The sequence below is a fragment of the Macrobrachium rosenbergii genome, chromosome 27 (genome assembly GCF_040412425.1).
Source record: "Macrobrachium rosenbergii isolate ZJJX-2024 chromosome 27, ASM4041242v1, whole genome shotgun sequence".
Lineage (NCBI taxonomy): Eukaryota > Metazoa > Arthropoda > Malacostraca > Decapoda > Palaemonidae > Macrobrachium > Macrobrachium rosenbergii.
In genome coordinates this window covers 16,404,806-16,427,089 of record NC_089767.1, presented here as the reverse complement: position 1 = coordinate 16,427,089, position 22,284 = coordinate 16,404,806, and the positions used below count along the sequence as shown (strand labels likewise).

At 36.6% G+C, this 22,284-nt stretch overlaps 2 protein-coding genes across 3 annotated transcripts in view; one reads left to right on the top strand and one right to left on the bottom strand.

Annotated features, from left to right (window-relative positions):
* The window catches only part of LOC136853437 (probable glutamate receptor), a 69,948-nt gene that overhangs the window by 3,286 nt on the left and 44,378 nt on the right, over positions 1 to 22,284 (top strand). Inside the window, exon 2 of one of the 2 annotated variants that reach the window (XM_067129003.1) lies at positions 6,090 to 6,315. In XM_067129003.1, coding sequence (XP_066985104.1) covers positions 6,135 to 6,315 — 181 coding nt within the window. In that variant the 5' untranslated portion in view covers positions 6,090 to 6,134. The remainder of the gene's footprint in view (positions 1 to 6,089; positions 6,316 to 22,284) is intronic. The other variant, XM_067129004.1, reaches the window with a different exon arrangement.
* The window catches only part of LOC136853440 (solute carrier family 22 member 20-like), a 26,323-nt gene extending 4,039 nt beyond the window's left edge, over positions 1 to 22,284 (bottom strand). The window contains exons 1-7 of the mRNA XM_067129006.1: positions 22,124 to 22,284; positions 16,533 to 16,639; positions 9,691 to 9,775; positions 9,416 to 9,516; positions 9,071 to 9,156; positions 8,333 to 8,436; positions 7,756 to 7,910 (exon numbers count right to left, since the gene is read on the bottom strand). Coding sequence (XP_066985107.1) covers positions 7,756 to 7,910; positions 8,333 to 8,436; positions 9,071 to 9,156; positions 9,416 to 9,516; positions 9,691 to 9,775; positions 16,533 to 16,614 — 613 coding nt within the window. The 5' untranslated portion in view covers positions 16,615 to 16,639; positions 22,124 to 22,284. The remainder of the gene's footprint in view (positions 1 to 7,755; positions 7,911 to 8,332; positions 8,437 to 9,070; positions 9,157 to 9,415; positions 9,517 to 9,690; positions 9,776 to 16,532; positions 16,640 to 22,123) is intronic.

The window sequence follows — 22,284 nt, the reverse complement described above, 5'->3', positions numbered from 1 at the left end:
TGTGCTGTCCTTTGCCAAATCGGACCCACAATTTCTCGAGCCCCAAATTACCACAATGTCTGTGTCATTGTGAGTACAGGGTGCCAGGTCCTCCATGCTCATGTTGGTGTAATTGGTACTAGTAAAGAGATTTTCCTCTGTAGTCACAAGAACTGCATTGCTCGTGGTCATTCTAACCATGTTATCAGAAGAAAATGGAAGAGCTCTGACTTCTTTGTGCTGTTACAAAGAAAACTCTTCCAATTTGATGGTGTTTTCCTCTTTCTGTAACTCTCCTCCTGATGACCTTTCTTCATTTTGATCTGGCTTTTGACTTCAGACTGGTCTTCTGGTATACACCAGAAATTATGTCAGTTCTCTTATGATTGTTGCTGTAGCACTCTACCAAGGGAAGAATATCCTTTTTAGCATATTCACTAAATGTCTTAGGTGTTTTTGGAGTAACGGCATTCACCAGTGAGGCCCCATCAACAATAAGTACATCCGATTCCAGCTTGGACTCTGGAATCTTGACTTTATCTTGGAAAATATTCACAAAATCTGACTTTGTACATGAGCACACTTACCATTCTTGCTGAGAGATGGAGGACAAGACTGGTTCTTATGCTTGAAAAATTCTTTTAAATCACATCCTCGGTTTTGACAAATCACACCCTCACTTTTGACAAGAGATGAAAAGGCGGGAGAACAGGTGACAATCCTCCTTTAGTAGTGTTGTCTCAGATTGGTTGCTTTGTCTTGGCCCTGCACTGAAAAAATCAGTCTTGTTCTTCTTGATTAGCTGGTGGAAATATAACCATCAGTCTGCATTTTATCTATAAAGGTTTTGAACTGTTCTTTCCCTTCTCAAAATGGGTTGCAACAAGTTCAGCTGCAGATGGTTCTGCTATGTCTTTTGTGTCAAGGGTCAGAAAATCTCCTGTCTCCTCAGCGAATGGATTGCCCATTTCTTCTATGACTATGGTGAGCCAGTGCACCTTCTCAAGGAATACCTTTTGAGCTGTTTGTGAATGTTCATGGTGACGAGTATTTTCTCTATATCTTTACTTCCTGATGCCATTTCATAAACTGGCCTATTTCTGGTCCAGCCACCATCCATCTACAAAGAGCTGATGGATCTTCTGTAAGCCTTATAGCTCCCCCATCTCCTTTGATGATAGCATGTTCTGCTCATGGGCCTGGTCAGTAGCCATTAATGAGAAATGTCTTCCAGGTTTGTGAACAACAAAATTTCCGTTTTGGAACTGCCTTGCAACCTCTAGGTGTTGTCACTCTAGGCTCATCTTATCTTGAAGATGAACTGGAAGCCATTGTGCGTAATTGACGTTGTTGGCAAAGAAATATGGTATTAGTTCCAGCAGAGATTCCTGATACAGTGCAAAGTTTCCCTCACTAAATGAACGTATCATTGTGAAAACAGTCAACTCCATGTTCAGGATCAAAAGCCAAAATTGAAAATGTGGACATTCTTTCTTGCGTGCATCATGCCATTTTTCCAAAGGTACGGATTCCACTTCACTGTCTTTCTGCTCAGAAGAATATGCACTATAGGCCTTCATCAAGAGCTTAAGTAAACTGCATGCTGTAATTTGATGGGCTTGGCAAGTCTTGGTGACATTGGTAGCGGATAGAAATGAATCTCAAAGCCTGAAGATGCCACGTCAGCTTCAACAAGTGCCCTAGTCCATCCACTGCCCTCTAGCTTTGACCCAATAGATTTCAAGGCTGTCATCTCAATATGAAGTCCACCAAACATGATTACAAACATCCCCTCCATATTTGTCAGGCCAGTGCCGCTGTATTTGCTTTGCCAGTGCATAAATTGGCTGGTCAGCTGTTATAGCTGGTGCTTGTCCTGGGTTAAGGAATGTTACTGCATCCTTGATTTCTTCCATAACATGCTTGATGGTGGCAACACTATGGGCTTGATCTCACAGAAGTGGCAGCAAAGAACTGATGCCAGTAACAAAATCATTTGTCCTTTGTTTGCTTGCATGATGTGTTGATATATTGGATGAATCATCTACATCTGTGGTTTCATGGACCTTTTCCAACCATTCATATTCAAGCTTGAGTTCCTTTTGGAGATGACTGGTGTCTGGCAGTGATACATCATCAGTGGTGCTCGGTTCTGGATTCCTTTTGCGGAAGAAGCCCGGTGGAATGTTCATGAATGATTCAGGAAGACCAGGAACCTCTTTTGTTTGACTCTGTAACATTGGGCAGTGTGTGTACTTCCCCTTCTTCCTCTGGACTTGGATGCTGGAACGATGAAATACTTGTACCATGGAAGGATGTACAGTAAACCCCCCGTATTTGCGGAGGATGTGTACCGCAACCCCCCGCGAATAGCTAAAATCCGTGAATACTTAAAACCCCTCTAAATACACTTAGAACTGCCTATTTTGATAGTTTAACACAAAAAAACTCCAAAAATGCTTATACTTGAGTATTTTAATGTTTTATCAGTTTAAACACAAAAAACTCTAAAAATGCTTATACTGTACCAGTATTTTAATAGTTTTATCACAAAAAGTGCATTTAGTCATGAAAATGATATGAAAATACAGTAATTAGTGAATATTTCTCAGTGAAAAATACTGTGAATGGGCAAATTTTCTGCAAATAATGGGTAGATACATTCCACAGAGAAATCCGCGAGTCCTCGAATAGTGAGACTGCGAATACAGGGGGTTTACTGTACTGGCTGTTGGAGTGTGGTCTATGTTGTCTAAAGCAGAAGTTGTGAAAGGTCCCTTTCTCAAAATAGGTGGACATGCATCATCATCTTCCGCATATTGCTTTACTACACTCGCCTAACTGTCCTGATATTTCCAACACTGTCATATGATATGCTAATTTGAATCTCATGAAGCTTGTCAAGTAATTCTCTTTTCCTTGTTCTGGCAAACGCTTTCATCCCAACATATATGGGAAAAGGTGTTTCATGGTGTTTTTCATACCTGCGGGTTTTTGATCCTTCAGTATACATAGAGTAGTAGTTGTGTTGTAAAAGTTCTGCAAAAGCAACATCTGACAGTACAACACTGTGGTCCAGATGGGACCTGATGTTAACACCATGCTCAACGATGCAAACAAACTGTAGAAGTGCCTGTGGAACAATTTCGTTTCCAAGTCATTCTTGTAAATCTTGACTGAATTTTGTGTTACGAGCAAGCATTTCTCTTCGAATGATATTTGCAGCTTTAGCCAGATGAATAGCTTCACTGTACTTGCTAGCATCAGACAGAATTGCGCCAATATCTTTTCTGAATGCTAGAAGAACATCATGCCCTTTCCTATGGGCCTCAAGCTCAGGGATCCTAGAGAGTAACTGATCTTTTAACCTGGTGGTATTGACATCTGGGGAGTCTACACGTAGTTGTTGTAGCCGGTGCTTTCATAGGGAAGCTAGATCAGCAAGTCTGAATATTGCAGGTGATGTTTCTGTATTAGTAACCTTGCTATCAGTGATGTAGATAAGTTCAGAAAAAGCCACAGGATATAACTTTCCATTGATCACGGCGATTCTCCTCTTGCTTTATTGCATTAAGATGTGCTCTCTTTGAGTTGTGTAAGTCTGCCAAGCATCGTGGGTGATACTTCAGTTCTTGAGCAACAGCATCACCAGCACTTAGCTTTGTAATGAGCTTTCCATGGTTTAGTGTCTTGTCACATTGACTGAGCCTTTCATTCAGCTGCATTGTCATTGCTTGTCTTAAATTTGGTATTTCATCCTCTTCTTCACACAACAAGCATTGTACCTTTGGAGGGTCTGAGGTTCTTGATCTCTTTCAAAGACTTTCTTCTGTGCCTGATGTACAGGGAGTCACTGTTCTCTGCTGTGCTCTTTTCACATTGGTATTATTTAACAAAAGTCTGCAATTGTTTTGATATTTTGCTTTATTTCGTATCAGTGTAGTTTCTATGCCTTCTCCATCATCTAACTGTGTTGGATCAAATTATATTGGCATAACAATAAGAGCATGGAACAATGGTATATTTTTTGCAAGACTAATATATCCAGCAGAGTCCTAAGTATACCTTAGTTTAACCAGATCACTGAGCTGATTAACAGCTCTCCTAGGACTGTCCCGAAGGATTAAATTTATTTTATGTGGCTAAGAACCAATTGGTTACCTAGCAACGGGACCTACAGCTTATTGTGAAATCTGAACAACATTATAACGAGAAATGAGTTTCTATCACCAGAAATAAATTTCTCTAATTCTTCATTGGCCAGTCAGAGAATTGAACACGGGCCCAGCAGAGTGCTAGCTGAGAACAATACCAACACTGGAACGCGGGCCCAGCAGAGTGCTAGCCGAGAACAATACCAACCAGTCCAATGCAGAGTCCTGTTTCCTCTGAAATATGCTAAGAGGTGAAATTAGTGTTTCATCATCTTGACAAAGAGAACATGTACTCCAGTCAGTTTGCATTTTTAGTTTGGCATCCATGATAAGATACTTTGAACTTGCGTAGAGCTGGCTAAGGGTTTATTCTTTTACCATCTTTGCTCACTTTCATGTATGGGATACAGTTATGTTCAAGCTGTTGCCCTGCACCCAACCCGATCGTTCATCCAATATCATTTAAATCCCATGCAATCTGTAAACCATCTGGATAACATTCTTGGCTCGGCTCTCCCGTGCTGGCACATCCTGTCAGCTCTGGTGCAGCAATCTAATTTCTTTGGAGCTGATGAGATAGCATTTGGGATACTAGTTTAGCTGAAATTGAACCCCATGCTGAGTTTCACAGCAGTGTCAGTCACCAGTGCGCCCTGGTAGTGAGCAACAGACACTCTCTTGGCACTGCCTCCATAGTTTAATCTTAGAGTTTTGCTTCTCATATGTGAATAGGCTTTACTCTGATATTAAGCTTCATCTGCCCAAAGCAGCTGGTTTTTTGGTGCCAAAACCTTCCGTTTGCCCCATTGCTGTCTGCAGAATACCCCCCTGCCTCAGGAGCAATATTGTAGACTTGACTTTACCTTCCTTTCATTAGTAGCAAAAGTTGGAATTAGATGGAGAGAGATTGGCGTTTTTATGGTTTATGGCTGTTTTTGGTTTGTTGGCGGCCATCTTGAAAAAAATGGTGGCCATATTGGAATTTTTGATGGCTAGCACTTTTTTCTCAAAAAGTGATGTACATGCTTGTATCATCAAATGAATGATTCTGGCCAAAAATCACATTAAGCTGCTCCGCTATGGAAGCTATTGTTCATGTTAACATGGTTTATCTTTAACCAATAACAGCGATGCATGAGGCAATAGTGTGTAAGGGTGTCTGTATGTATATATGTACAGTATATATATAATATATATATATATACATGTATATATATATAATATATAAATATATATAAGTTCCTCATTGGGCGGGTGGGTATCATTCTCAGCCAGCACTCTGCATATATATATATATTATATATATATGCATACAAATACATAGTTCTGTATACACTTTTATCATATATATATATATATATATATATATATATATATATATATATATATATATATATATATATATATATATATATATATATATGCATTTAAATGGATATATATAATTATTGATTGACTGATATAAATCAACATTGCCCTCTTTTTTATTTAAGAAGATTATATAGTTATATATTTAAATGGCATATAGACTACTGATCATGCAATAGGGAAATAATTTTGACCTTCTGATAGTTGAGATTTTTATAGATTAAAATACGTGGTTATTTTGGGCAAAAATCTTTACTTTACATAAATCAACATTTCAGGTTTTTTTTTTTTTTTGAAAGAATATATAGTTTTTGTATGTAAACACATTACTGACTGCTTAGTAAGGGAATGATTTTTTAAAATAAAAATTGCAGTAGACTTTCCAATATTTGAGATATGTAATGATTGCAATGCTATATTCTTTTGCTTCAAGTACAATGGACCTCGGAACAATATTTCGTAATGAATTGTATAGTAATGATTAATTAATTTATAATAAAACGAGAGAGAGAGAGAGAGAGAAGCAATGTGCTGCTCTAGTGTTTTGCCACTTTAGTTTACTACTGTATGCTGGGTTTGGTGTTTCAGTATGGCCGCCCGCGGTCACACGCTCTGAAGGGCGATTGCCACGCCATGCTATTGACTCTTCACGTTTTCGACTTACCAGCTTACAGGGAGCAGCAGAAAGGCAAATATAGACGACGTCAAGTGGAGAGTCCGCCAATCCCTCAAGAAGTAGCCAAGACCAGCGAAGATCATGACACTGACGCTGTAGGGAGCGCACAGAATCATCCCTACGACTGTGCGTTTCGAGGTAGGTGTTGTCTCCATCACTAGTACAAAGGAAATCGGTCAGGTTAGATTTGGTTTCGTAATGAATTCTTACATGGTAATAGTTCCTCGTTGGATGGGTCGATATCGTACTCGGCTAGCACTCTCCTAGGCCCGCGTTCGATTTCACAATAAGCTGTAGGTCCCGTTGCTAGGTAACCAATTGGTTCTTAGCCAGGTAAAATAAGTCTGATCCTTCGGGCCAGCCCTAGGAGAGCTGTTAATCACCTCAGTGGTCTGGTTAAACTAATGTATACTTTACTTACATGGTAATCTCATGAAACCTACTTAGAGGCATGTAAAGGATGCTGAATCTGAAGTGATACATTCTTTATCCTATATAAAACGATTGTCTAAGAAACTTTTGTGTCATATTTCATGCGTGGTTTAAGTGGAAAATATTTATAATATTTCAGAAATCATTTCTACTATTAAAGTACTTTGAGATCAAGTTTTATCAGCACGTGAAGTACTTGAAATATAATCATTACAAGAAACTTATCTTGATGACATGAGAACTGCGCCCCGTAGGGGGGCAGTGCCGTCAGCGTACCTCATGCTCTGCACTGTAGGCATTACGTAAGGTTCTTTGAAGCGTGCGTTCGGCCCCTAGATGCAACTCTTTTCCTTCCTTTTACTGTACCTCCTTTCATATTCTCCTTCTTCGATCTTACTTTCCACCCTCTCCTAACAGTTGATTCATAGTGCAACTGCGAGGTTTTCCTCAAGTTACACCTTTCAAACCTTTTACTGTCTATTTCCGTTTCAACGCTGAATGACCTCATAGGTCCCAATGCTTGGCCTTTGGCCTAAATTCTATATTCAAATATATATTCAGTTCATAAGAACTGCGTCACAACGACATCTTTGTGTATCTGTGTTTGCAAAAGAAACGTCGACCTTCGCGTGAAACATTAAAAAAAATTTTAAAAATCCCAATACCGCAGACTAATAAGGGTCAAACTTCTAAACATGGTTATCGGTTCTATTATGTTAATAAAATCACTAAGAAACAACTGGTGTTGCCACAGAGCTTCCGTATACGATAATGCAACTGGCATTCACAGCCCACTTGCAGGGGGTTCAGGTTAGTCCATATATAATAGTACCAACTGCCAGCAAATACCACATACGAAGACAACACTGAGAATGTTGTTGCCAAAGTCGATTATTAGTCCTTTTGTAATTATGGCCAAAATTATTTTTCAAGAGTTGCAAAGCTGTTGTACTGTTCAAGTGTTCTTATCTTTAGCGTGAATGGGCAGAGTGAAAATGAATAGGATATATGCCCTATACATAATGTATAATATAATCACAATAATCAGAATGCTCTACAGTCGTGCTTCGGATAAAAAGAAATTAAATTTTAAACATTCCAGCAAAAATTAAGTCTTTTCTGTCAGAATTGTGAACTGTACCTTACCTAAGTTATAGGTGGGATAGATGATGCTTGAGAGCGTAAGGCCTAGGACGAGCCTGCAGACAAGCACTAACGAATAAATTGGGAGCAGCCCTATGCCTAGAACAGCTGCTACTACCACAAGGGACCCGTATCGTAAAGTCGCTCTACGACCTAACCTGAAATGATTTTAAAGTATATTAAACATATTAATTTATTTAATGTTAACAACAGGTAATTACTCATCATCGTTATGACTCATATAAGAATTTTTCAATACTGTTGTTCTGATTATAAGGCATAATTTAAGCCTTTGAGTGTCTGACAGATATCACGTTCAGCGTAAGCGTATTGATAACCAGTTTCCTTCATGTAAAAATTCAGTATAAACAACCATAAAGTCCCTTATGCATTCGTTTTCTTACAGACAGGGTAAAACGGAGCCTTTTTTTTTTTTTTTAAACAAGACAAGGACTAGGGTTTTTAAAAGTACAGTAAAAAGACAGAAAGAAAAATATATTAATTAAGAAGAGACTGCAGAGAGGCGCATGCTCAGTTCACTGCCTACAATCTTTTCAATTAAGTTATAACTTGGAAATACCTGTCTCCAACGGCGCCTCCGACAACATCCCCCATCATACATCCAGCACTGATGACCATCTGGTAGAGGGAGGAGAGCCAAGCGTCCTCACAGATGAGTCCCCACTGAAGGCAGAAGCAGCGGTTAGTAGTCTCATAACCTCATTCGTGAAACTATGAGACACCTTTTTATAAAATTAATAAGAAAGGAAGCGCTGGGACCTATGAGGTTTGAAATGTGTAACAGAGGGCAAACCTTGCAGTTGCACTATGAAACAATTGTTATGAAAGGGTGGAAAGTCAGTTGGAAGAAAGAGCATATGGACGGAGGTACAGTAAAATGAATGAAAGAGGCTGCAGCTAGCGGCCGAAGGGACGCTGCAAAGAATCTTAAGTAATGCCTACAGTGCACCACGTGAGGCGCACTGACGCTACCCCCCTACAGTTTGTATAAATCAGTTAACTTAATTTTTGTTTACAAATCAGTAACTCAATTTTTCCTCATATTTTCAGTGTATTTCTTTGATTTCATTTATTATTAAGTGCAAGTTATTATTAATACTCGTCATTTTAGCCATTCCACTGTAAATGCCTATTCGTTAATGGTTTTTTTTATATGATCTCTTTAATTTTTATTCAGCAGCATTCTTATTTTATGCATTCACTGTACACACAGGATTTATCCGTAAAAGGAGCATCAAAATAATTTCCAAAATGATTGGTTCTTTGAAAGTGAAAAAATGCGCTCGAAGATGCTTACCTCCATTGTAATGGTTGAAGTGAAAACGGAAGTGTCGTATTCCCAGGAGGAACATGAGGTATTTGAAACATTATTTAGCGTCTCCCCTGCAATACAGATAAATAATTTGTTAACTGTTCCGTCTTCATATTAATTTTTTATTATTTAACTTAAAGCTGCTTTTTCATAAAAAAAATTATTTTGTTGTCATGCGATTTAAAGCTCTTGTTGTCATAAGCTTAAGAATTTGTTTAGTGATCAAATCTTTCATGTGACACTGTACTTCGAAAATGTCTGAACGGAAGGTTATATTTTAAGCAACAAATTCTTAGCAACACTTAGACGTTACGCTAATCAGCCACATACGTGTAGTTGGAGTCTGCCGAGTTGTGTTGTAGACGGTTTGCATATCACTGACAAACTCAGTACTCCGGCTGCAGCCATTGTCGAAACCCTCTGTGATATTTCTTAGAATGAAAAATTTGAACAGTTTGTTTACCAGCGATCAACTACCAGGAAGGTTGTTTCATTCATTTCATATATTCATTAATATTTTCATTAACAATCTCAACTCCTTTACCATAAATATTTTAAGTTTAGTATGCGTAATGAAATGGAAGATTCGGTAGTATTGTACTCACAGTGTCCCCGTCTCCTGACACCTGTAATGAACCTGGGCATTCGTCAAGGTAGAGCCAATAAGAGCTGGTGCCAGGGCAGCTGGGCCTGCGGCAGAAATATTAATAAACGCTTATCAACATTATCAGTCAAGTCTTGTAGAATATTTATATTGTAGTGTAAGGAAAACATTCACCCAGTCCCACTAGTATTGGCGTTTTCCAAGCCACATAGGAATTTTGTGGGAATTGGAATGCACAATGTTTGTTAAACATGCAAGTGTCCATTATCTATGCTTTAGAGAATAGGATATAGAATTTTAGCCTTTGGGAAATTAAGAGTAAAACGGTTTGAAAGGTGTAACAGGAGGAAAACCTCTCAGTTGCACTGTGAATCAATTGTTAGGAGAGGGTGGAAAGTAAGATGGAAGAAAGAGCTTATAAAAGGAGGTACAGTAAAAGGAATGAATGGGGTTGCAATTAGAGGCCGAAAGGACGCTGCAAAGGACAGTAAGTAATGCCTGCAGTGCACCGCATGAGGTGCACTGACAGCACTAACCCCCCTAGGAGGTATACTTTATAGAAGAGATAAGAGAGTGTGAAATTCAGACTCATTATAACTTGTACGACAAACGTTAATGTTTCCTTTTAACCAAAGCGCGTATAAACGCTCACATACATAAGGACTTTCCTCTTCTAAATACGTATTTACTTACAGGACGAGTTATAGGGCAAAGTCCATTTTAGACTAAATCTTAATTAGTACACCGAAAACATGACACTCGATATGAGTTCAAACCTGTTCAAAATGAGCTTTGTGTCATCTTTTATCCAGATTTTATGAATAATTTGTAACCACCCGACATACCAGTTCATGGTTACATTTACACGTCAAACATATCATCCCAATTTTTTTTTTTCTGAATCGTGAAAACAAGTAAAATAACAATATTTCCCCAAAATTCACCAAAATAAAGAAATTAACAGGAAGGTTCAGGGTTCTAGTTGAAATAAAATCGCAAGAGAGAAAAAAATAGGATTATTAATAAATAAAGTAGTGGATTGATTTATACGGCTACCCTATAGTTATCGTTAGCTGCCAAGTCCGTAAATAAGCGGAAGGATTTAAGAGGTCAGAAGTGACTCAAGGAGAGGTAATTATGATAGATAGAATAGAATATAGAACTTGTGACCTATAAGGTCATTCAGCGCTGAAAGAGAAATTGAGAGTAAAAAGGTTTGCAAGTTGTAAAAGGAGGAAAACCTCGTAGTTGCACTATAAATTAATTGTTAGGAGAGGATGAAAGGTAGATGGAAGAAACGAGAATATGAACGGAGGTTCAGTGAAAGGAATGAAAGGGGTCGCAGCTAGGGGCCGAAGGGACGCTGCAAAGAACCATAAGTAATGCCTAAGAGCACCGCATGAAGTGCACTAACGGCACAACCCCCCCTATGCACTGTGGGCCAGGAGGTGGACAAAAACCAAAAAAATTATTGTTTAGTTTTATCATAATTACATGAAAAACGTAAATTAGAATAAATTTTAGAAAGGGAACTGTATGCTATATAATTATTTAGGTAGTATGGGATTGGCTGGTGCTATGGTTTTTAGACGCAATTGGCTAACTACATTCTCTCCCAGTATGCAGTGATTAGTCTAAATCAGATTTGTGCGCCTGTAGCATCTGTGATATTAGGTCCATATTTCATTAGTTTATAAATGATTTTCAAAAAAGTTTACTACATGTTATTTATGTGACTAAACATATCAAATATTGTGTATAACATGCAATTAATCCATGTTATATTGATATATACAAAAAGTACTTAAAATATTTTGCTTTAACAAAAACAAGTATGCGGCAATTTTTTCGCTTGCATTTGCTTCCTATCCTTATGGATTTTATTATACTAGAACTTGTGTAGAAAGTGAATATACCTGTTTTTTCTTTGCACCAATTTGCACTTGGAGCTTTTGTGGGCAGTAATAACCGAGGCGCTACTTCCCCTATCATGACCGTGCAATGTAACCAACGATTCTGAGTAATGAACGCCATAAGGTGAGGGTTGCCAACGAGTACTTTATCGTCTTAAACATGGTGTTTTTCAATGGGTCTGGGGCAAATCCCGGCCTAAAAGTTGGGGGTTGGGTTGCTATGAGTTTTGGATTTTAAAACTGTTCGACGGGTTTGCTTGGGTTAGGGCAGGAAAATATCTAGGACCTGTATATTAGGAAAGACATGGAGCCATTTCATAAGGAAATCTTTACCGCTGTTATTGCAATTTCCACATTTTCATATACAGTATATCACTGAAGACTTTGTTTTAAGTGTAACGAATGACGGTGAAATTCTGGAGTCAATATCTTTTAATTTTCTCAAATACTTTAAACCTAAATGGGTAGATGTATAAAGGATCAAGATTTAAATTTACAAAAAAAAAATGCTGATTGTTTGAATAACATTGCATGTGAGCGGAAAGAAATTGCTCATGCCGGTCCCGTTCGTCCTAATAAGACCTTTGAGATTTCCAGTGAAAAACAGAGAAGCATAAATCAGAACAGCTACTTCTTACTTTGCCGGGAAGAATGTTTTATCCTACATCTAAGATTTTAAAACAATAGGGTACAAAAATTTAGCTGAACAGCTTTCAAATATATCATTGAAAACAACTTTTGGTGACAAAAATGAATACTGTCCCGAAGAAGCATTGGCTCAAGTAATATTTGGTTGTTCACTAAGTAAGAGATGTTATCAACTCTTAAGGCCTGGAGCTACTGAAAGAAGTATCAAACTTTATCCAGCCTATAATTTAATCCGGGAAGCGAAAGAAGCGTGCTTGCCAAACCTGCTTCTGAATGGAGAATTTTAGATTATAATGCAGAAATAGATTTCCAGGCTTTGATTGATCACAGTTAAATGAATTATGAAAATCTCCGATTTTGAGAAGCTCGAAAACTTAGCGGTTGATAAGTTATCCCTGGAGTGTAGAGTTGGTTTTGATGGGATCATCAGGACAAAGTATTGATAAGCAAAGCCTCTCGGCTAATGTTGAAAGAAATCTTGCGGCAGAAAATAGTCTTTATATAACAAGCATGGTTCCCCTTGAGCTAAATGTAACTTTATTGAATCGTGAAAACAAGGTTGTCATCTGGAAAAATGCAAAACCATCATCATCACTCTTCATTCGACCAATTACATTCAAGTTTTCGAAAGAAACTAGACAAGTGTTAGTTGATGACGAACAGTTTATAGAGAATTGTATTTCAAACTTATGACCTACTGAAATACCCGGTGAATTATTAGTTCACCACAATGTAAGTTTGACCATGATTGATAGAAAAGTGGCAACAGCACTATCAACAGTTACAAATTCGATGCAGTGTTGTTCTCTATGTGGATCCTCTCCTAAAATCCTAAATAACATCGAAGAAGTGAAAACCCGTCCTTCAAGTCAAGCAGCATTGAAACACGGCTTATCTACCCTTCACGCGTGGATCAGGTGCATGGAATGTTGCCTACATTAATCTTACAAAATTGATATACAGAAATGGCAAGCACGTACTCCTGGAGAAAAGTCAGTAAATAAGAGGAAGGAATTGATTCAAAAAAAGCTTTCATGATGAAGTAGGTTTACTAATTGACATGCCAAAACCAGATCTAATGATTGAAATACTGCTCGCACGTTTTTCAGAAATGCAGAAATTGCATCCGAAATTACTGTCCTTGATCAATCCTTTGTTAGTAAACTTTGTGATTTTATCCAACATTGTCACCTGGCCTTGATACCAATGCAAATACATTTGAAAGGTTTTGCTTGGACACTGCCAAATTTTATGTGCAAAAATATAACTGGTACTACATGCCCCAAAGCTTGCATCGGTTATTAAATTCATGGTGTTTCATTGATACGCAACTTCAATCTACCAATTGGCATATTATCTGAGGAGACACAAGAAACAAAGAATAAAGACTTCAAGAAGTTTAGGGAATCTTTCACAAGGAAAACATCACGAATAAAGACAAATGAAGATTTAATGAGAAGATTACTTTGTTCACCTGATCCCTTGATCAATTCCCTAAGAGTAGACAGACCTGCAGAAACTGAACTACCTGAGGAAAGCAAAAATTTAATCGTCCAAAATACTCTTCGATTTGTATCATGTAATCTTAAGCGAGTTAAAGTTCCTTGATATTTTTAGATTGTTTGAAACAAATGAAATGCTTTTATTTCTATTTTCATATTACTATAGTATAATAGTATAACCAAAATATTATTCTTTACGTTCATGAAAATGAATTATATTGTAAAATGCTTTAAAAGTCATTGTATTTGATAGAAATACTCTTATTTTCATATTTTTACTCTTATATTTTTTTGCATTGAATTAAGGCAGAGATAGATAAAGGTATCAAATACAATGGTGATATAGTTCTAACACTATATTTTACTTAATACACAAAAAATGGGCAAACATATCACTCATATTATTAAATATTCTTGTAAATACAATACTATAAAAGTTTATAAATTAAAATGAAAAATAATGATTGGATGTAAAAGCAAAAAATAATTTTGTCCAAAATATTACTGTTCTGGCCCACTGTGCTATGCGAGGTAATTATGACAGAAAAAAAAAATTGGAAACTTATGAGAGCTTGATTCTGACAACTCCGTTGCGCGTAAAATATGAGCCTTCTCGACTCAGTGGTTAATGAGATGTGACGTCTTTATTATGAATTAAGTGGTAAAACGCCCTCTGAATACACTTGCTTATGAAACAAGGGTGGCCAAACCGCGGCTGGTGAGCCACTTAAGGCTCGTTTGCCTTTACTGCACACATATATACACATGTATATATGTATGTGTATGTATTATGTATATATTATATACATATATGTATATATATGTAAATATATATGTGTGTGTGTGCGTATATGTACTGTATGTGTGTATATGTATATGTATGTGTATATATACAGTATGTATGTATATGTATATGTTTATATGTATGTGTCTGTATATGTTGATATATGTATATATGGATATATATGTATATATATATATATATGTATAAATGTATATATATCTATGTATATATAGATCAGTTATTCTAAAAATATTTTCTAAGGAACTCTCTTCATACTGGCTCTTTCCATAATGAGGTTGAGTTCCTTAGAAAATATTTTCAGGATAACTGCTACCCCAAACTTTTATTTGAGAAATAACTCAAAAAAATCTTGGATAATAAATTTCGGCCAAAAATTCCTGCACCTACAGTACCTAATCATGATTTTTATGTTTCTTTGCCTTTTACGATTGATTAAAATTTTTTAACTACGTTAAGGCAGATTTTAAAGAAATACTTGTCTCAATCCCAAATTCGTTCTAAGGAATCCAAGAGCAACTGGATCTCCTTTTTGGTTTAAAGACACTGTTCCCAACCTTATGTATAATCTCGGGACTTACATCGGATCCACCAGAAGAATGCTGAAAGTGCAAATCGACTCTCATCTTGGCGTTAGTCATAGAACAGGGTATACTTTGAGTAACGAGTAGTTTTCTAACATAAGGGAACATTCAAAACGATGTAAATTTTTTACTTCCTGTGACGATTTTGAAATCTTAGAGCAAGCTGCCGATGAAACCGCTCTCCATATCCTCCAGTCGTTAACTAGCAAACAATTGGTTCCATCTTTGAATAATCAGTCTTCTCCCGCTTCTCAGTTTTTAGTCTAAGATGTTTCTTGGTCCTTTTGGTGACCTTCTTGGTCACTCGAGTTTTCTTTTCTTGAGGCGTTAGGTTGGTTTTAAATTTTATATTTAGATACTAATATCTATATTTTAACATTAATAATTCCACTGAGTCTTATGTATTGATTTAATTGTTGTTACTTTTGTATTTTAGCCCTGATGATGAAGCCATGCTTTGAAACGTTGGCTGGAAATAAAGTTGAATATGCATCACCCTCTCTTCGTCCTTCTGTTTTGTGCTACGTAACAGGCTTGCTAGAAGTCAACACTTTCCAGATTTATATATATATATATATATATATATATATATATATATATATATATATATATATATATATATATATATATATATATATATATATATATATATATCTAAATAAATAAATAAAGTTAAGTATACCTTAGTTTAATAAATAAAGACCACTGAGCTGGTTAACAGCTCTCCTAGGGCTGGCCCGAAGGATTAGACTTATTTTACGTGCTAAGAACCGATTGGTTGCCTAGCAAATAATATTGTATTTATATTATGTATATATATATATATATAATGTGTATGTATAATGTGTGTGTGTGTAATGTAAAGAACAGGATAAGAACAAAATTTAAACATACATTTTGTTACATACACTTCTTGTTACAATTTTTTTTATTTTAAGAAATGCATATTAAATGCAATTATATTTATTCATGATTAGAGTTTTTAAAAGACTGTTAATTGGCATTAGTTTCAGTAATCACAAAGAGACATTGTAGAAAAATATATGTATATATATACAGTATATATACACATATATGAATAAATTTTTTTACATTTTGTCTTTGCGATTATTGAAACCAATACAAATCAATAGTTTAAAAACTCCATGCACGAATAAACTTAATTGCATTTAATATGCATTTCTTAAAATTCATATAAAATTTTTGTAACAAAATGTGCTTGCAACTATAGAAGCGTATGTTTAAATTGTCTTATCCTGTTATCATTTGTGGCTCTGACATTTAAGTATTTTTGGCCACTCCTGTGTTAAAGATGACAAATACGTAACGTTAAAACTAACAGAGTAAGCAACTGACAAATAAGGTTTCCAGAGACATAACAATATATCACTTACCTAAAATGGCTGCAGTGATTGCGATCAATTGCCAGTTACCGAAGCCTATTTGAGCAAATATGGCGTCAATGTCGTCTGCCATATTTTCCGCCGATAAGGACGCACTTCTGTAAAGCATATTGATTATCTGTTAGTTATATATACATGTATATTATATATAATAATGCACACACATTATATATATATATATATATATATATATATATATATATATATATATATATATATATATATATATATATATATATATATATATATATATATATATATATATATGTAGAATTTACTGATAATTTTTCACCAGGTACATATGCAATGGTAAAAACCACACTGCCCTCTTAACTTCTTGAATTCTTCATACTTATTGGATATGCTTGTCACTACAAAGCCTTAGATTCAAATGCAAGAATATTGTATTATTCTGATATCCGTAGCAGGATTCGAACCCGCATCCAGAGTGTCAGAACGAGGTCACGTTGCTGACTGGGGAGGATGGTCTATTCCAGCTCTACTAAATGTGTCTGAAGTCGACAGGTATATCTGTGTATGAACGGCAACAGACTTTTATTCTTGTTATTAGGTTGGCAACGCTACTACTTCCTATTGTTGATTTTGGATCTAAGGCTTTGTAGTGACACGCTTATCCAAAATGTGTGGAGAATTCGAGAAGTTCACAGGGCACTACTACAATTTATATATATATATATATATATATATATATATATATATATATATATATATATATATATATATATATATATATATGTTCATGTAAATATATACATATATACATGTGTATTTACATACATATACTGTTTATGTATATTTATATATAGGGTTACTACAATTATATTTATAGTTATGTATATACATGGTTACTACAGTTATATATTATATATATATATATATATACACATACAGTATATACATATACGTACATATATATACATATACAGGGTACATATATATAAGGATAATGCCAGCGGTTAAAGTTCCTTTGTACATACATTGATTAATAAGTCATTGGTCGTTACCCGTGTTACAGTGAGAGACAAAATATCGGACTTTACTTTTATACTCTTTCCTAACAACTGGAGCAAGGAAATTGTATTGAGGCAATGATAATACGTTATAACACTTGTATCACAGTCTACCCCTCTGATATAAACACTAAAATGTTGAACTCCGTATTAATGTTCGGAAAAATTAATTGTCCCCTAATGCCCTTGTGCATTATTTGCTTATACGGATGACCTTAGAGCGCTGTCTTTTTTAAATTAATCGTTCCCTAATGCTCTTGTGCATTATTTGCTTATACGGATAGCCTTAGAGCGCTAGCTCTTTGAAATTATTCTAGATTTTTCAAATTTTGTAAATCCGTATTCAAAGATTTTGTGATGAAAGTGTCTAACTTGGAACGTTTAATCAAAACGTTTGCTTATCAGCAAAACTGAGAATATTGGCTCGTTAACGCCAGAATTTATCTGAAGAAATGATGAACGTGTCTCTGCAGTGCTTCTAAATAATTCCCCAGCCTTTCGTATTTCCCGTAAGTCTTAAACTCGGTCATAAATGGTGCATTTTCTGTTTATCAGTTTTTAAAGGTTAAACCTACAGATATATCTATCGAGGCATCAGTAAATTACAAAGCTCTTTGTCGGGTGAGTCGGTAGAGCTGCGGACTGTCACTCGATGGGCCGGAGTTCAGTTCCCCGGCCGGCTGACGAAGAGTTAGAGGAATTTATTTCTGGTGATAGAAATTCATTCCTCGCTATAATGTGGTTCGGGTTCCACAATAAACTGTAGGTCCCGTTGCTTAATAACCAATTGGTTCTTAGCCACGTAAAATAAGTCTAATCCTTCGGGCCAGCCCTAGGAGAGCTGTTAATCAGCTCAGTGGTCTGGTAAAACTAAGGTATACTTATCAGTAAATTACAGCCCCCCAAAAAAACTGCTAACTAGTGTTCTATGACTGAAACATGAAAAGTTCTGAAAGAAGAGTTAATACAGAATTACTGAGAGTATTGATAATATTACATAAGCTTAAGTATACTTCATGGTTGTGAGAGGAAGGTAATTAATTACCCCTTCCTTCAGCTTGTTTCATCTCAACAGTAACAGAATGAGCTAAGATTTTAATTTCTCTCAACATGTTGGTAAGAGAATAGAGTATAGAATTTAGCCCAGAGAGCAAGCACTGGGACCTATGAGGTCATTCAGCGCTGAAAGAAAAACAGAGTAAAAGGTTACAAAGGTGTAACAGGAGGAAAATCTCGAAGTTGCACAAAGTTAAGTATACCTTAGTTTAACCAGACCATTGAGCTGATTAACAGCTCTCCTAGGGCTGGCCCGAAGGATTAGGATTAGACTTATTTTACGTGGCTAAGAACCAATTGGTTACCTAGCAACGGGACCTACAGCTTATTGTGGAATCCGAACCACATTAAAGCGAGAAATTAATTTCTATCACCAGAAATAAATTCCTCTTATTCTTCATTGGCCGGTCGGAGATTCGAACTCGCGGCCAACAGAGTGGTAGCTGAGAACGGAACCCGCTCTCCCAACGAGGATCTTCGAAGTTTCACAAAGAAACACTTGCTTGAAGATGGTGGAAAGTAAGATGGAAGAAAGACTATGAAAGGAGGTACAGCAAAAAGATGAAAGGGGTTGCAGCTAGGGGCTGAAGGGACGCCGCGAAGAACCAACCATAAGTAATGCCTACAGTGCACCGCATGAAGTACACTGACGTCACTACCACCATGTTGGTAAGATGTTGATATACTTGGGTGAGAAGTAAGGTACCGGTACAAGAAAAGGGTAGAATTTGCAGATGCAAAGTAAAACCAGAGAAAAACGGTACTGGTTAACAAAGAAATTTTGAGTCGGCACCAGCGAGAGATTCATTTACAGTTGTTCACGTAAGTAGAAACCAGACTCGAGTCGGGAGGCTTAGGAATACGGAAGGAATATAGAATTGAGCCAAAGACCAAGTGCTGGGACCTTTGAGGTCATTCAGAGCTGAAAGCGAAATTGACAGTAAGAAGGTTTGAAAGGCTTCACAGGAGGAAAACCTCGCCGTTGCAATATGAAACAGTTGTTAGAGAGGTGGAAAGCCGGATGGAATAAAGAGAATATGAACGGAGGCACAGTAAAGGGAATGAAAGAGGTTGCAGCTAGGGGCCGAAGGGACGCTGCAAAGAATCGTAAGTATTGCCTCGAGTGCACCACGTGAGGTGAACTGACGGCGGCACTAATCCCCAGCCCTGCGGGACGCAGAAGAATAACTGAAACAATGTTGCCACTCACATTCACGTCTTCAACAGCAGGACAACTGGCTTGACACGTGAGCTCTGCCCCTCAACTCCACTCAAACACCCAGAGTAGAGTGAATCATGGTCTAAGAGTGCGAATGACCTCTGTGCCAGCTACTTTTATGAGGACAGTACATTCTTGGTGCAGTCTACTTTTTACCTCTTGTGACTTAATCTGAAAATCCATTTCCTATTTAAAGCAAAACTCGGCAACTCTCTCGAATCATGATTGTGCTATAAATAAACGCAAACTCTGATGTCATTGCCCTCGAAACATAGCAGAGCTATATAGTACTACGCCCATGGTTATGCATAAGTAATTTTCTTACACGGTTCTACTTAGCATGGCTAACTGCATCACTTTTTCTTATATATACTGACTTTCCATTTGAAAATATCTAGATTATTAACCTTTTCTTACTGTTTCCAAGTGCCCAGAGAGCGACGAAGGTACGAAACTGCGAATTTCGTGAACCACAACATAAGTACGTCTAATTTGCTTTCAAGTCTAGATGAGATTTTATCTAGTTTTATTAAATTTTTTACGTTTCTCAATATTAGGGCGTGGTTCTGGCACAAAGTATGAACTAAAAGGCATAATGAACCATAATTAATAATAATTGATCCCATACACATAGACAAAAAAGAGCTATGTAAGATTTACTTATTAGCACACCTAAATGAATCACATATTTATACTGAGGTGCAAAACACATACCCACATACATCATCTTATTGAAAATATTGCTCTGTAAAGCCATAGCAATATTTCAAGGAAACATTTTGCAGACTTAAGGGTTTCAGAGACAAAGCGCAGAATAAAAGCAAAAAAAAAAAAAAAATGCATTCATATTGCAAACTATACCTTGTCTAGTGTGTAAATCAATACCGTTGTATTTGTGGAACACCTAAGCATAATACTTTTACGTGTTTTGATAAAACGCCAAATTAGGTACACTTCTTAACACAGGTATTAAAAAAAATCGAAATGGCTGCCAGCAACAACTGTTTTAGGATTTATTTTTGTATCACCTATGTATTTAATGGTATACTGAGAACATAATTAGCCCAACTTGCCCAGCTTTACATATCACGAATAAGACACCTATAAGTTGATATCACAGCTCACTCGACACGGCTGAGAGATAGGCTTCTTGCCAAGTTGCTTGACACGCAAGCACACGACAAGGGAAAACACGTCCTGATGACCATTGACAAAGATGCTTGCATGCTCTTGCCCAATCCCACAATTAGAAGAACCAGAAAGGCACTGCATATCATATAAGTTCACAGATTGAGCACTGTCATATCTGGTAAGTAATTCTGACACACCTGTTACAGTACCTTATCAGTGCACATAAGCCTAGAGGAACTTGACATCAATGACCGGATGGCTGAAGCAACAACTCGTCAAGCACTTTCTCTTACCAGAGGATAAAATTTATTATTGTTGAGCCCAAGCAGGCAAGACACTCATGCACTACTTCACAGGCTTCACCTGCCTTGTCGTACATTGATTTCATAAAAATTCAACCATGAAAACACGTATAAAACTTATAAAACAAGTAAGTCTCTATTGAATGGAAATTTACTTTACGGAGACATTTTCCAATAACCTCCTCAAGTCCCTAAACTGACACCAATAGTTCAAATAAAATAAAAAAAAATAATAACCTCTGTGTTTGTGCACCGCGTATTACATAGAAATTATTCACGTTGGACAAAATATTTATCATTCAAAAATTTTTTGAATTTTCTATCTTCTCTTCGCTAACAACTCGATTAATACATTAATTTAGTCACTCGTGAAAAAAATAAGTAAGTCAGTCGTGACAAAATAAATAGTTAAAAAGTATTATTTCCAAAACAGTCAATTGAAAAAATTATTTCCACAAATTCCTGTGCTAAAAGCTTTCTGCCAGAGAAATCCCTCACAGTTCATGCTCTCGTCTTTACGCGATTCATTTTATTAATTTCTCTAAGTTTGATATCTGATTATAGAAGCTCTGCCATGCTTAAGATAGAAAGAATGCACTTTCATTAGAATCTAAAATTCAAAACAGATAACTGATGAGAAGGAGGAGGAAAAGGGGCAGACGAAAGAAACCCGTGATGTATACGCACACGAAAATACAGGGAACGAAATCACGTAGTAGCAAGGCTTTAGTACACATAGCAGTCGACCTCAAGTACTGTCTCCCGGGTTTACTAATTTTTCTGGTAAAAGGTTACACAGACGTATGAAATTGGAAGCAGCATTTTATGAAATGATTCACATACCTTAGATTTACCTTGATTAAAGGTGAGGTCTTTGATTTAAACGATGAAACACATGAAACTAGGGGTAAACGTGATATTTTTTTTCCACGAGTGATCAGCTCGTCTTTTACATACCTTCTAAGAGTAAAGCGTGTATGGGCGAACCGCCAAGTGCGCCAACT